Source organism: Carassius auratus, chromosome 48 (genome assembly GCF_003368295.1).
Source record: "Carassius auratus strain Wakin chromosome 48, ASM336829v1, whole genome shotgun sequence".
In the NCBI taxonomy this organism is placed as follows: Eukaryota; Metazoa; Chordata; class Actinopteri; order Cypriniformes; family Cyprinidae; genus Carassius; species Carassius auratus.
Genome location: NC_039290.1, coordinates 7,713,932 through 7,730,485, shown reverse-complemented (window position 1 = coordinate 7,730,485; position 16,554 = coordinate 7,713,932). Strand labels below are relative to the sequence as shown.

General features: G+C 36.2%; 1 protein-coding gene and 1 long non-coding RNA gene across 5 annotated transcripts in view; one reads left to right on the top strand and one right to left on the bottom strand.

The window, feature by feature from the left end:
* LOC113065718 (uncharacterized) overlaps positions 1–16,554 on the bottom strand; it is a 60,752-nt gene that overhangs the window by 8,593 nt on the left and 35,605 nt on the right. For 2 of the 4 annotated variants that reach the window (XR_003279066.1, XR_003279069.1), the window contains 2 exons: positions 7,537–7,589; positions 7,353–7,429 (listed from right to left, as the gene is read on the bottom strand). This is a non-coding gene — a long non-coding RNA (uncharacterized LOC113065718). Of the gene's footprint in view, positions 1–7,015; positions 7,152–7,352; positions 7,430–7,536; positions 7,590–8,490; positions 8,623–16,554 lie in introns of those variants that run through there. The other 2 variants (XR_003279067.1, XR_003279068.1) reach the window with 2 other exon arrangements.
* Positions 2,222–10,542, top strand: LOC113065712 (homeobox protein Hox-C1a-like). The gene is made up of 2 exons (XM_026237187.1): positions 2,222–3,170; positions 8,351–10,542. The coding sequence occupies exons 1-2, from the start codon at positions 2,600–2,602 to the stop codon at positions 8,689–8,691; spliced, it is 912 nt and encodes a 303-aa protein (XP_026092972.1). The 5' UTR covers positions 2,222–2,599; the 3' UTR covers positions 8,692–10,542.

Sequence of the window (16,554 nt, the reverse complement as noted above, 5' to 3'; positions counted from 1 at the left end):
CATCTCAATAAATTAGAATGCCGTGGAAAAGTTTATTTATTTAAGTAATTTGACTCAAATTATGAAACTCGTGTATTCAATGCACACAGACTGAAGTAGTTTAAGTCTTTGGTTCTTTAACTGTGATGATTTTGGCAAAAAAAAAAAAAAAAAAAACAGTTTTAGTGAATTGCTGGCCTTCATGTACTCAATTCTTAGTTGGTGCTCCTCTTGCTTTAATTACTGCCTCAATTCAGCGTGGCATGGAGGTGATCAGTTTGTGGCAATGCTGAGGTGGTGTAGAAGCCCAGCTTTCTTTGACAGTGGGCTTTAGCTCATCTGCATTTTCTGGTCTCCTGTTTCTCATTTACCTCTTAACAACACGCCAATAGATTCTTTACAGGGTTCAGGTCTGGTGAGTTTGCTAGCAGACCAACACAATGGTCATTTAACCAACTTCTGGTGCTTTTGGCAGTGAGGGCAGGTGCCAAATCCTGCTGGAAAATGAATTCAGCATCTTCAAAAAGCTGGTCAGCAGAAGGAAGCATGAAGTTGGTTTTCAAAAAACACCAGCAGATGACATTGCACCCCAAATCATCACAGACTGTGGAAACTTAACACTGGACTTGGGCTATGAGCTTCTCCACCCTTCCTCCAGACATGCCCATGGTTTCCAAATGAAATACAAAACTTACTCTCATCTGAAAAGAGGACTTTGGACCACTGGACCTCCTCCTTAGCCCAGGTAAGATGCCTCTGACATTGTCTGTGGTTCAGAAGTGGCTTAACAAGAGGAATACGACAACTGTAGCCAAATTCATTGACACATCTATGTGTGGTGGCTCTTGATGCCTTGACGCCAGCCTCAGTCCATTCAAATTCTTGAATCGACTTTGCTTGACAATCCTCATAAGGCTGCGGTTCTCTCGGTTGGTTGTGCATCTTTTTCTTCTACACTTTTTCCTTCCACTCAACTTTCTGTTAACATGCTTGGATACAGCACTCTGTTAACAGTCAGCTTATTTGGCAATGAATGTGTGTGGCTTACCCTTCTTGTGAAGGGTGTCAATGATTGTCTTCTGTACAACTGTCAGATCAGCAGTCTTCCCCATGATTGTGTAGCCTATAAAACCAAACTGAGAGACCATTTTGAAGGCTCAGGAAACCTTTGCAGGTGTTTTGAGTTGATAAGCTGATTGGAATGTCACCATATTAAAATTTTAAATTGGTGGGTTTTTGTTAAATGTGAGCCAATACTATCATAATTAAAAGAACCAAAGACTTAAACTACTTCAGTCTGTGTGCATTGTATAAGTTGAATACACGCATTTCACAATATGATTTGAATTACTGAAATAAATGAACTTTTCCACGACATTCTAATTTATTAGGAACCACATGTTTGTGATCCTGGACCACAAAACCAGTCTTAAGTGTCAATTTTTAAAAACTGAAATGTATACATCATATAAAAGCTAAAAAAATAAGCTTTGGCTGGGATACAACTATTTGAAAATCTGGAATCAGAGGGATCAAAGAAATACAAATATCTAAATATTGAGAATATCTGCTTTAAAGTTGTGCAAATGAATTCTGAGCAATGCATATTACAAATCAAAAATTATGCTTTTATATATTTACGGTAGGAAATTTATTAAATATCTTCATGGAACATGATCTTTAATTAATATCCTAATGATTTCTGGCTATTGCTACAAATATACCCCAGCGACTTAAGACTGGTTTTGTGCTCCAGGGTCACATACTTTATTAAAAAGACGGGTTTATAATGTTTAATTGATAAGCCTAACGGGTTACCTAGGAGTAAAGGCTTCAGAACTACAAGGACGTTTCTAATAAGTTTTTTTTTTCAGCGTTTCAATGACGCAACAATCGTCACGTTTTATTTAATATGCGTGAACCACAAGATCCATGGCTGTCTTATTAACAGCTATTGACAACGGCTTAAGACCTTATTCCCTGAGCTGTATACATTTCGAGTATAACCTAAGGCCGCTATACTGACTAAAAACGTCATTGATTTTCTCTAAGTGCTAATCTGAAGAGCAGATATGGACTGTTCCTTATAGAAACACACACATACACACAAATATTACGCCATTTTGTGCTAAACTTAAAATTAAAACACAATACATAGCCATCAGTAAAGTAAATAAAAATGAAAAGAGTTCTATCTGGGTCTGAAACAAACTATTTTTTTTATATTCAAAATGTCACACAATTTCTCAGCAAAATGAAGTGCGCTTTAATAACATTCAATATTATCCATTATGAAATGAAGTAGCTACTTATGTTGACCCCCCTTCGCACGCGCGCGGGCACACACACTCCACGAGACCTCATTAGCAGGTCAAATAAGTCGCTCAAACTTGCTTGCTTTGGTAAATTAACGCTCACTCAGATGAGGGAGATGTCCGGCTATTGGCCCAGAGTTATAGGGCACGTCATCCCCATCCATCACCGATCGAATGTTTCTACAAGGCATATCCCTGTCTAGATCGGTGCCTCTGTCCTTTTGCGAGCTATGTGTGTCGTCTGTGGATGGAGCTTCTGTCGCGAACATCTTAGGACAAAAATCTGGAATATATGAGATGCAATCATGAATTCTTATGAAGGGTTCAGGGACACAACGTCACTCTTCATAAAGGGCTATCATGCTACTGGAGTTATGCGTCTGCATCAGGACCACGGAGCTACTACTGACTTCCTCAGCAGAGAGGAGGGACGTGTCAACACCGAGGCGGATTTTCTTCGGTATCGTTTCAGGAATCTCAGTGCCACGGCCACAGGCGCGTGTTCAAAGCTCTGTGAGGACCCTGGCCGTGCTAACTCGACCAGACCCCCCTTCCCCCATAATCAAGATTTCTATAGACCAGTGCACCCCATCCGACCCCAAGTCCCCTCCTTCCAAAGCTGCAGTGAGCAGGGTCTTTCCAGAACGGGCTTCTCGCCTTCCTCAGACACTTTAAGAACTTTCTCCGGCGCGCGCTGTGAGCTCGGCCCTGTCAACAACACGCACCTCGATGTGCACACATGCGACGGCCCAGTGCTTCACACAGCACTCGAGGACAATAATACCAGACATGAGGCTCTAAATACGTTAAATGAGACACTGCAAAGTGGAAAGACTTTCAATTGGATGAGAGTGAGGAGAAATCAGTCCCGTACAGGTAAGCTGACTAGTTTTTTAGTTTGATGAACTTCTCTGCAGCGCACCTTTACAGCTAAGAGATGAATTGACCGAGTGTGCTTTAGCCAACATCTTTTCCTTCTCAGCTTTAAAAATTCTGCTGGTTTGATTTAAAATACAATGCGACTTTTTTCTTTTTAACTAATTCGTTCTTTACATTTTATCTGACTAAAATTGGTGTATACTAAGTAGGACAAGAACTTTTCAGCTAGCAGAAATGAATTATTGGAGGTTGAGTTATGTGTTTCAACAAGTTTGGCTGTACTTGCAAAGGACACATTTGGAAAACTGTACTAACAAATATAGTGAAACATGATCAGTTGTGAGAACATTTCAATGCAGTTTTGAGTTATAAATCAACCAAGTAATATTTTCCTTTAAATTTACCCATATCAACAGGTTTAAATAAAGGCTCAGATTTAGGGAATATTATCACCTAAAAACCTCAATGTGCTTGAAAAATAAAATGTTGCATGCTAAGATAGTTTTATATGCTTGTACACACACACATATACATATATATACTTATACACACACTTGTGTATATGTTTGTGTGTGTGTGTGTAATATATATATATATATATATATATATATATATATATATATATATATATATATATATACACACACACACACACACACACACACTATCATTCAAAAGTTTGGATCAGAATTTTTTTAATTTTTTTAAAAGGAGTTTTTTTCTGCTCATCAAGGCTGCATTAATTTGATAAAAAATACAGGAAATGTAATATTGTGAAATATTATTATGATGAAAAGTAAAATGTTTATATTTTAATATACATTAAAATCTAAATTATTCCTGTGATGCAATCACTGCTCCAGTCTTCAATGTCACATGGTCTTTCAGATTTCATTCTAATAGGCCTTTGCTTATTTATTGTCAGTTTTGCTTCTTAATATTTTTTTGGAGCCTGTGATACTTTTTTTCAGGAATCTTTGGTGAATAAAAAGTTACAAAGAAGAGCATTTATTTAAAATAGAAAACTTTTCTAACAATATGCGCTACCGTTCAAAAGTTTGGGCTCAGTAAACTTTCTTATTCTTTCTTTTTTTGAAAGAAATTAATCTTTTATTCAGCAAGGATGTGTTAAATTGATAGCAAATATTTATATTGACAGAAAAGGTTTATATATCAAAGAATTCTGAAAAAGTATTGCAGTTTCCAAAAAAATATCTGGAAGCACAACTATTGCAAAAATGATCATTCTAATAATAAATTAGCATATTAGAATGATTTCTTAAGGATCATGTGACACTTTAAAATAAATTATATTTTAAAGGATATTAAAATAAAAAACATTATTTTAAATTGTAATAACGTTTCGCAAGAATATGTTTTTTTTCTGTATTTTTGATCAAATAAATGCAGCCTTGATGAGCATATTCTTTAAAGAAACATTGCAAATCTTACTGATCCCAAACTTTTGAACGGTATTGTATATGTATATATCACACATTATATATAATCACAAAAAGTAGCAAAAATATGAAGCTCAGCCCATCCTGTGCAGATGTGGCACGTGTCAGAGACAGGGAATTTGTGCTTCACAAATCAGACTACCTGAATGCTAAAAACCTTTAAAAACTTAAGGAGAGTCGAATATATAAGATCTGCTCTGATGCTTATATGGGTCAGCAACAACATGCCAGGCAAAATTCCTCCATTTTTATAAATAGCACTCTTCCTTCTATTCTGAATGTTAAAAATCCTCTCACTAACAAGAAGCAGCCCAGGCCATATTAAAAGGAGTCCAGCACCCCCTAGCTCTCTATTCAGAGCCAAATAAACTTTCCTGGACAGAGCCCTTAATCTTAATAGAGACCAATGTTTATATGCTGCAATTCATTTTCTATATTGAATGTTGGAAAATGTCTGTCAGAATCTTACTGTAATCCTTAACTGGAATAATGATTGGATAGGTCTGCGTTTAATGCAGTTCAAATGTGAGTTACTTGACATGTGCTCATAAAACGTCACGCTCAATGACATTTGACCTGTATAATGTCAAAGTATTTAATGTTTGTTGTGAGAGCTGTGTGTTAAATTGTGAATCGTTTGCCCCCTCAATAAATCACGATGTATGGAATAAGGTTGACGGTAAAACCAAGAAGAGCCCTGTTTGATTTGTCATTTCCTACAAATCAGTAATACAGCATTCATATGGTTTCCAGACTGTCAAGGAGAAGAATTGTCTGGCCAGGACACACTTATGATCTAAAATAACTCACAGGCAAATATGTCAGCGAAAAGGTCATTTCGGGCTATATCGGCCAGCGTATGAACAACAGCTGTGGTCAGGAAATAGGATGGAGAGGCCTGCTATATCAAATCTCAAAAGCTTGAATGGTGGCAAGGCTAGGAGTTCACAGTTTGTTTACTGTATTGGAGCTTCTGCTGTTTGTTTCTTTTTCTTTTGTCTGTCCACCCACACTTTTTGGGGGGGTCCAAAAAACTTTGAATCTCCATTGTTGTTATTTGTATGCATACAGTTCTGGAACGACATGAGGGTGGTTAAATGGCGATTTCATTTTTTGGTGAACTTTTCTTTTAAAGAGGTGTATAAAGTGGTCTTCCCTCTGTGGTTAATGTCTTTGGATTTATCGCATGCCGATGTATGATGATATATGAGAGGTATGTCAACAAGTGCTTAAGATAATACTCACATCAACACAGCAGCCAAAGTCAGATGTTAAATGGCACGGCCAATGTTTATGATCTGCTCTGTTACTTATAGGTTCATTATGACGTAATGCAATAAAAATATTAAAGGCATAGAGAACATTATTAAAGTAATAGTTCACCCAAAAAAATACATTTCTGTCATCCAAACCTGTGTCATTTTCATTTTTGCACACTAAAGAAGATATGTTATAGAACACGGGACCCCTCTGAATTCCACTGCAGAGACATTTTTCTAAAAATTTTCCATTGAAGAAAATAAGTCACACAGTTTTGGAATGCATTGAGAGTAAGTAAAGGATGGCAGGGTTTTTATTTTTAGAACTATCCCTTTACGTGAGAGATTCCACGCATTGTGAGGGTTATTGTTCTTACTGGGCAACATCAAAATGTTTCCTATACTCAACATGAATAAAAGCTTATACAGAGTGTCTGACTGGATCCCCCAGTACAGTGCACATAGTCCCAGTGCGTCATTCTTCAATTATACCCTGACAGCACCTGAATTACTGTGGGCTGGATGCCCAGATGACTGAGGCAATCTGTATCGATCCCCTGCTCTCTTTTAGGCTTAGTGGGCCACGTCATCCCTCTGGCTGGCTGGCCATTTCCAAGTTTGCAAGTCATTCCTCAAATGTTTCGTTTGATTCTTTTATGCCTTCTGGCAACTGCCTATTCTATTATCCAGTAACTCATTCATCAGTGTTTTCATGCACACTAAGGAAATTGCTTAATTACTTCATATTTGTCAGTGAATGTACTGATTGCTAGAACATCCCTTGTGAATATTAGAGGTGACCCTACAATTGCTTTTTTCATATCTCTGTTTACTTTCATTTGCACAGTGACCTCGAGATAAAGATTGCTCTCGAAATCAACTGTATAATCAACTGTTTGTGCTCTGAGCCTGAAGAGAAAGGGTAGAGTTTATTCAGTTTAATTGACTCCATGCAGGAAAACAGAAAGAAAAACTGCATAACGTTTTGTTTGCAATAACAAAAGAAAGTCCTTTAGTCAGATTCAAGTCACCGCAGCCAAAACATTGTGCAGTTTGACTTTTGTTTTTGTATATGTCCTCTGTTTGTTGATGGCTACAAACACACACACACACACACACTTACACATGGTGTGCAGATGGCACAGAGGTTAGAGAGACACTTGCAACTGTAGCAGTATGTGAGGGCTCAGTGCGTCTATCACTCCAGGGATTTTCCCGCCTGACTCCTGTGTGTGTGCCGTAAAGGAATGTGTAACTTCCTGTGTTTCCAAAAGCAAACTCCACAAGCAAACAACAAAACATGAGCTTGATTTCCTTAAAACAGCTGTTAGTTGGCTAGCTCGGTTAAACTGCAGATTTAATGCTATTCTAAATTAACATGGAAAGGCAGATTTGGATGCACTTGATTTTCAATTAATTTACGGGGCATACTAGGTTGGGCAAAGTCATGTAGCACCAACCTGCAAAGCAGCATCTTTGGCAGATTTTTATGGCAAGCCGTGATGGACAGTGCATCTGGTACTTGTGCTGCAGTCATCTGTGAGATGCAAACAGACAGACAGTTCTCTGTTTAGCTGATACAGACAGGATTTCTGCATTCAGGTGAAGGTCATTCACTATTAAGTCATTCACTATTAAACTTACTTGCAGCAGAATGAGTGACCATCCTGGAAACCTGGCAAATCTTATTTCTGTTACTAAAAACAAAAATGTTATATCAAAATGTGATTACAGTTTCTAAAATGTGTTCTTGATTATATTTTTTATATATCTAAACAAACTCATCAACATTGATTTCACTCTTTCTCTTGCAAAAGAGTAGCTACAAATATTTTAAACTTAACCTAAAGGCATATTTTCGTGAATAAACTGGTTCGAATATCACTTAAACCCACTTTGAATCAGTCTAACATAGACTTTGATTGTTCATTCTAACTACGTTTTTAAGGAGGTCATTTAAAATAGAATTATTTAATATTAAATTATTATAAGACAGCAGAGCACCATATGAGTATAATAGTATTTGATTTTACCCTATATAGTTTATATCATTTTACATTCATAAGTTGCTGCTTTGTAAATAAGATAATTTGGTTTCCAACAGTGTGTGGCTTAAAAATAAAAAGCATCATTAATAAATGCCAATAGTATTTTATATGTACATTTAGCAATATGGCTGGATAGCCTATAATAACAGCAAAAGAAAAACTGATGTGTTTTGTTTAACGTGTTTTTCAACAAATTTACAACTGACATTTGCTTCGATCTGAGATTATTAAATTCACATTTTTAATGTGACATGTTTTAAAATATTTTCAGACCTATTCATTTTTTGTTAGGCTATGCAAACGTAAAATAACATGCAAGGATATTAAGCATCAATATTTATTTGCTAGATTTTTAAAAAATGTAGAGCTTGTGTTTTTATGAATTTTCTTTTATTGCATTGCCTTCACAGCTAAGATATATCTGGACCCTGAGCTGAAGACTGACCACGGACGAGATCCTGACGAGGAGCCCTCGACTGGAGCACCACGAGCAAATTTTACGACCAAACAACTCACAGAACTGGAAAAGGAGTTTCATTTCAACAAATACCTGACTCGAGCTAGACGGCAGGAGATCGCAAACACTCTCCAGCTGAGCGAAACACAAGTGAAGATCTGGTTTCAAAACAGACGCATGAAACAGAAGAAAATGCTGCGGGAAGGCCTATTTCCGGGATTAATGCTGATTTCTGGGTGTGATGAGGACTCGAAAGAAACAGACACTTTTCTGCTGACAAAAGATCATTTCTAGTAGGGTAAGATTGTTGGGACGGCTGCTATAGGCTACACAGAAATCTAAACGATCACGTGAATATCATGCGTTATAACGAGAGAGTGAGCTATGATTTATGAATGTTGCCAGCCATTAATGTTGCCACTAAACATAAATATTTCTTTATCGATCCAATTGTTTAAGAAAATGAAGCAGTTATTTGCTATGATAAAAAAGGAGTTTGCTCACCTGTTGAAGCAAGCGGATATATTTAAAATGAACTTTATAGTTACTATGTCTTAATGTAAAATAAAATAATTTTGTATATGTTGTTTTTTTTTCAATCTGAATCTTCTTCTGTTATTAAGTATCAGAAAAGTAAACGTTTATATTAATAGAAATAATCAGAAAAAAAGGGAAAAAGTGTCATGACAAGTGACAAAGATGCCCCAGATATTTAAAACATGGAGAAAAGGAGGGGAAATTCGGGGGAATTATATATATATATATATATATATATAAAATGCGTGGAATAAAACATTCTGATAACGTGCATCTGACGCGAACAGATTTAATTAGTTAAAAATCTAAAAACGCACATCTAATATTTAAACGCAGGCTGCACACATTTAGAAACAGTCAACAGGTTTGCTGCTGTTTGGCAGACATACTGTGTCTGTCATACTCATGCTGCTCGTGCTTTTATCTGCAAATGAAGAGCGCGGCACGATGATCGGTGATACTCGTCTTTCTAAATAATGGCGAAGAGCTGTCAACGTACAAAGTGCCTCCACTTAGCCGTGTATTTTCACCAATTTATTGCTGGAAGAGGTTAAATCGAGTGCCACGGGTTGAACCTTCTGATACAAACTCCTCATTTTGATGGCATCAAAGCAGTGCATTGAGAGCTATAGAAAACGGTGGTGAATAAAATGAGGCTTTTTTTTATTCTTTGGGGTAAACACCGTTTTCATTTTGAATGCATATAGATTCAGGGTGTATTTTATTCAGATGGCATAGCCTACTTTATCATAATTTAAAATGTTATGGAGAAAAATGAACTTATTTGGCCTGCTCGTTTCTTTGTTTGGTGATATTCGACGGACATGGACAGAAATATTTGCTGGAATTATCTGGAACGAGAGAGGGGATTATCGACCTTTCTAAACGATCGATTTATCGATGTGATGGGGATTTAAGCTGATTGCCTTTGAATTGATTTGCCTTGATGGGTTAAATAATTACAGCATTTGAACGAAAGCCATATTTTTCATTTCACTCATTGTTTTCATAGACAATGCATAGTAAAATAAAAATACTTCATACTAGATTCTTTACAATATTAATCTGCAAAATAATAATACTAACCTTAAATGAACTGCACGAAAATGCAATTTTTTTTCTGCGTAAAATATAAATGTAATTTGAAGGGTTTTGCACATCTTTAACCCCCTTGTATCAAAACAAGCAAACTTTTTTTACAAAAGCATTGCAGTCTCCTGAAGAAAACAAAATATCTGGACCATGGAAACGATTCTTGTTAAATTATATTAAATGTCCTAAAAAAAAATTCCAGCAGCCTTAAAATCGAAGTGTGTTAAACAAACAATATAAAGGCGAATAAAATTGATTGAAATAAACGCTCCCCCAGAGGGCTTGTTTTAAATATTTCTGGAAGTATTTATGTGACTTAGGTCTACTGAAAACATATCATCTCGCTATATTAGGAAACTTATATGCACGAAGCACGACTTGCCTGAGCCTGCTAATATATGCAGTTACTCCAGAGTTCACCTTTCACCTCTTGACCTCTGTTTTGCCTCGAGACAGCAGTGACCCGGTCAGTATCTTCACAACTTCTTTCAATTTTTAAAATGTTTATTGGCTTCTAATTACAGCTTTGAAGAATTGTTTAAAAATATACATTTATTATTATTATTCCTTCTACTAGTTATAGTAATAATCGTATTCACCTATACATTTTATTTATATTAGCTATTTGCTGCATAATATTTTCAAGTGTGTGTGTAGGTGTTTAATACAACATAGAAAAAAGTAAAAACCGACTATTTGATAATCATCTTTTTTTATAGCCAGTTGAATTTCATAACCCTCCAATAAGTTTTTGTTTTATTTTTAAAATCATATTATTAAGTAGATATGACTTGTTTTTTATTCTCTTTTAAACGTGAATGCGGAGTTAATGTCGCCAGTTTTAGGAGAGAGAAAAGCGCTTGTTTACGGATCTGTAGATTTCTTCTCGAAACGTTTGACGCATGAAAATTTACAGCGTTCAGGAAGGAAGTTTTCCTTTAGTATAGCTCATTAGATTTCACCTACACAAGCCGATGTGCATTTTAGCGGAGTTACATCCGCACGCGGGAGCTTAATGCCCACGTTATGACGTGTGGGTGTAGAAATTGATAACGCGATTGGATCAAATCCTCACTGCACTGTTGCATTTCACTCAGTAATTGAGAGGAAACGACATTACCTCGCTTATAGCGATGCTCTTAGAATGATGACCAAAGCCATTCATTATTTTCTGTGTTATAGGCCTAATATTTGAGTCTGAGCGAGCAACAATGATTCTAGATGTAAATACACAGAAATAAAAATTTTATATTCTGCTACAAGTGTCAACCACACAAAATGAAAACACATTATAATTATTTTCTTTTTAGTCAAGTCAAGTCAAGTCTGCTTTATTGTCAATTCTTCCACACGTACAGTACATACAATTTGCGTTACTCTCAGACCCCCGGTGCATACAGATAACATTAACAGTAGAGCCTAAAAACTAGATCAAATATAAAATATAAGATACAACTATACAATAAGGGAATATAAAAAAGACATAATAAAAATAAAGTTAAATAAAGCAGCGCAAGGCACATGGCAGATAGAGTGCAAATCAGCGAAGTGAACAAACAGTGCAGATAAAAGATTTTTAGTGCAAAAAAGAAGCTTATTCAGTCTGATAAATTGACAAAGGGCTCAAGAGCAGTTATTCTATTTAACTGACTGATGAGGTGGTAGAATGACATCAGTTCCATGCTGACATTTATTTTGCCTTATATGTAACTAAATGTGTTAATCAGTTAATAAAAAGAAGTAGATTAATAAATCACTATTTTACAATATTTACATTGTTATAATCAGTTGATAAAAAAAATTAAATACAATTAAGGAAACAACAATAAAAATAATGTATATTATTTATATTGAATAATATTGAAATACTGACATTTTATTATTTATTTATTTAAAAATGTTATAAGTACTATTTTATTTCACATTTTGTTTATCAGTTAATAAAATAAGATTACGCAAAAATAAACAACAGCAATAATTATAATAATGAATCATATTTAATGATATAAAATTATATTCTATTATTTAATTTTATTACTATTACTACAATTTTTTGTAGATTTAACAAAATGTTATATCGACTCAAAGTTTTTGCAAAAGTCTACCCCAAAAGAATGCAATTAATTGTCCACATATTCCTATACCATTAAACAATGTCAAATATAAATGTCATTGTCAATAAATGTGTGGATTAGATTCAAATGTGAACACAAGACAATGTTTATACAACTCAATCTACATTATAATATCTTAAAATCACAATTATACAAAATGTGTGCCTTTTTAATATAAGAAATACACTGACATACATTTATATTTGCCTGCATAATACTGAAAAAAATACTTATAAAATCATCCCAAATAGTTTCATAGCCATCCAAATTTTATGTTAAATTACTGAATATTTGGAAGGGGGGAAAATCATAATACAAAATATTTTTAGACATGCATATTGCTATGACAACAGGCTATTTTAAAATATAGTTGATCTCAAAGCCCCTGCATGTCTCACTTATGTTGCTGCTTTTGATGGGTGGTCCTTAAAATGGCTGGTTACTATTGTACACTAACAAAAGGAGACACAGAGCTTCTAACACCTCTTCCCATCCCACACAGTGTCCATTACAAACAGACATTGCATTGGTTTCTTCTGCACCTCAACCAGTAAAATGAAGAACTGGTACTATATATATATATATATACGCACAGGGCGTGTGCACACAGACCATTTTCTAGCCATCGTTTCTCCCATTTACGACTCCCGAGAACAGATGTTTGGGGACAGCTTACAGCCTCAGCGAATTTCTGTGTACAAAGCAAACAGCAGCACTCAGCACTTCTAGCGGGCTAAGAAATTGTGCTCTCGGAAAAGGGGGAGGGGGAGCATCGAGCAAAGGGTCTAGGAATCCGAATGAGGCAGAGAACAGGCGACACTTACCGAGGTGAAACTGTGTCACGGTTACGTTCAGGGGGTTTTGTATTCAAATCAGTGCACTACACTCTTAAAAATAAAGGTCCTTATTCACATTGATGGTTCAACAAAGAACCTTTAAATTTTATAGTGGAAAAAGGTTCTTTCGATTTTTTTATATTCTTTACATTAAGAACAAGATGGTTCTTTTAAGAACTGTTCACTGAAGGTTCCTTGGAGAACCAAAGAAGGTGGTTCTACACTCTTAAAACTAAAGGTACTTTATTGGCACAGATAGTTCCAAGAACCTTCAACATCCATTGGACCTTTCCAATGGACAAAAGGTTATTTATAGTGGGAAAAGGTTATTTTAGGTGCCTAGGTGACTGTGACAGTGCAACTCAAACTGGCATAAAGGAGACCTTTATGTGTGGATTCTGGGAAACAAGCGTTGACCTCTATGGTGTAGCGCTGCGGACTCTCAAGGTTTGGATTGCCCTTTGAAAAGTTGCAGACGAACACTACAGTGACCTAAAAGCATGCATGTATATTTTGCTGATGCTGATATTTAGGCTTCTTGAGTGGTACAAAAACATAAAGGGGAAAAAAAAAACTGCATTTATCGCACAAAAGCAAGTGGCATATTCCTCATAAAACAAAGAGCAATGCAGAAAAAATTAATAGCAATATCTCAAGGCTTTTTCTAAGCAGATACAAGGAGCAATTTCAATGACATATGTTGGGTTCCATTGCATCACTCACCAAAACAAACCTGATTTTTCATACCTTCCGTATTGAATGTGTGCTATAAAGTGCAAAACAAATATGCAAACGCAAGCATATTTGACCTTTCATGTTCACATTTTCGGCTAACCGAAAAAGAATAAATGAGCCCTCCGATGAGTATTTGTCTGAACTATGCCAACCCCCCAAACACACACACACACACACACACACACACACACACACACACACACACACTTCCCTTCTGCCTTTGGTGAGGTTGCCATAGTGATAGCCTCACAGACACAGAAGGAGGAGAACGAAGAGGTGGGGGGGAGACGAGAGGACGTTGTCTTTCTGTCTGTCTTCCAGATAAGACATTGTGCTCAATCCTACGATTCATGACAAAAGGTGTGTAGAACCTTAAGATGGACGGCATTATCGGAGTTAATTATTTGTTCATATAATTTAGTTAATTATTTGAACAACTGCATAATGATAATCAATTCTGTATTGTGTTTTTATGTGGCCATTTAACAAAAAAAACAGGTTTTGTGACCTAAAAATGCGTCTGTGCTGCATAATAAAGATGTGCATTTCTATTGGTCAGTCAGTGCATAAGGGAAAAACCCTGGTGCTCAATCAACCCGCAGTTTTATTTTTCATCTTAACTGTCTTCCATCTTCCCCCTCTCTCCTATTCATCCATCCCTCCAACGCCATTTATCTTTCCCTCCCTCTGCCTCGCACGCTACCCAACCGATATCAAGGCGTGATCCCGAGCCCTTCAAAGGTCAAGTGATACAAGGTCATTGGAGGGTCAGGCCTGCTGACTGGCTGACCTCCGGGAGGACTTCTGCCGTCAGCCAATCACACGCCAGCGTCTCCCACAGCAGTCTGCCTCCATCCCTGGCGGGCCCTCGGCGGTACGTCACGTGATCATTAACGGACTGAAGCATCATGATGGAAATGATTAATGACGCTTTTAGTACCTGTTTAGAATGAAGCTGTCCACACTGCACTGTAATTACCCACTCCCAGGCGGCAGCTGCCTAACATAATTGCTTTTTGTTTGTTGACCTGGTTTACCAGAGAGAAAGATGGCTTTAGATAGGTGAAGTGTGAGCAGTTGTGCATGTTGGCGTTTTATAGAGGGTGAAAAAGCGAGAAAGGTGCACGATCGTACGTGATGTCAGATTTAGCTCCATCCTTAAAAGTCTCGGCTGACGCGTGTGATTTTTTTCCCCCCATTTCAGGCAGAAAGGAATTTTGTTTTATTTTTGAAAGTGCATTTGATAATTCCTCATTTTTATGTGGCACTCTGGCCACTGAGAGGTAAACACGAGACGTGTGAATCTGCAATAAAACTTCAGAATCAACAGCTGTGATTGTAATAAGTAATTCGAAATAAACTGAGACGTTGGTGAATGAAATATCCTTCCTATCATTCCTGTCCATATGTCTTAAAACCAACCCATATTTCAGTGGAAAGCACTTAAACTGTTTTACAGCTATAAACATTACTTGCATTTGGTCGCATGAATCAAATGATGGTCTCCAAAAATGTCTGTATTCTCTGTGACAGTATTAAACAGGAATCAGGATGGGCTGATTTGAGAGTCTGAGATGGGAATATTGAGTTGAAGTGTTTCCCAACTTTATTTTTGCTCCAGGAACCCCACAGCCATCATTTACGCTCAAGTACCCTTCAGTGACAGCAAACCAGATGTGTGTTACACTGGCTATCATACAGAATTCCCATCAATATTATTAATATTGAGAACAATCAATAATGTCACAAAGTGATATATATATTCTTTTTCTTTTCTTTTTTCTTTTTAAACAGTAAGTGAATGTTTTTATGAATGGTTTTGTCTTAAATAGTAACAGAATATGTTTTTAAATAAATTACTTTTTTAAATATTTAATTTTTTCGACTATGCCCACCATTTTAAAGGAATGTTCCACCCAAAAATGAAAATTCTATATTATTTATTAATCCCCTTGTCTTTCCAAACCTGTATGCATCGCTTTCTTCTGCAGAATATAAAAAGAAATTTTGAAGAATGTTGGTAACCAAATAGTTTAAGTTCCCATTGTCTTCCATGAAAAAATAAGTATTTGGAAGAATATTGGAAGGAAGTTTTTTGTCCATACAATGTAAGTCAATGGGAGTCGAGATGGTTACCAACATTCTTCAAAATATCTTCTTTTATGTTTCACAGAAGAAAGTTTGAAACAATAAACCTCCCTTTAAATTATGTGATGCTGCACTTACTGAAAGATGCATATTTTTCACAAATAACGATTCTGCACAAATACAGCTGCCAAAGGATTTACGTCATGCTGCATACGATCACTGATCCGATAGCTTTTCACATTTCTTCTGCTTTGCCTCAAAGTCAACAAGAGATGATTTTCACAGCTCACACTGTATTTCCTTAATGTGACGTATTTCTGAGTGCAACAAGACGAGCAACAATTCAAGACCATATTGCATATTACAAAAAAATGTCCAAAAATTATATTTTGGAGTAACATGCAGTTCTGCATAAAGCTCAACAACTGCATGAATGTGTATGAAGAAAGTAAATCGGGTCAATTTAGATTTCTCCAGAGCTTGCACTGGGGTTTACAGCTCATATTTCACATTGATCCACGGCCCTTATTATTAATGAGCAAGTGGCGATGAGAGTAAATTACTGTAACTGAAGGAAAACAAAGTAAATAAATAATGCTTTTCCATACAGGTATCAAAACAATATGGTTAAAAATGGCTAGGTCTTTGACCCCTTTTATCCCACCTTTCCAAAATATTAGCAAGTAATGTTTAAAACATGAATGTATACAGATAAATCACAACCATGTCAACGTGTTCTCCCACAGATCCAGCAT

Excerpts from the sequence above, each read along its gene's own strand:
- LOC113065712 (XM_026237187.1), top strand. The coding sequence starts at position 2,600 with ATGAATTCTTATGAAGGGTTCAGGGACACAACGTCACTCTTCATAAAG. Across the intron at positions 3,171-8,350 it reads GAGAAATCAGTCCCGTACAG|CTAAGATATATCTGGACCCT; the intron begins GTAAGCTGACTA and ends TTGCCTTCACAG.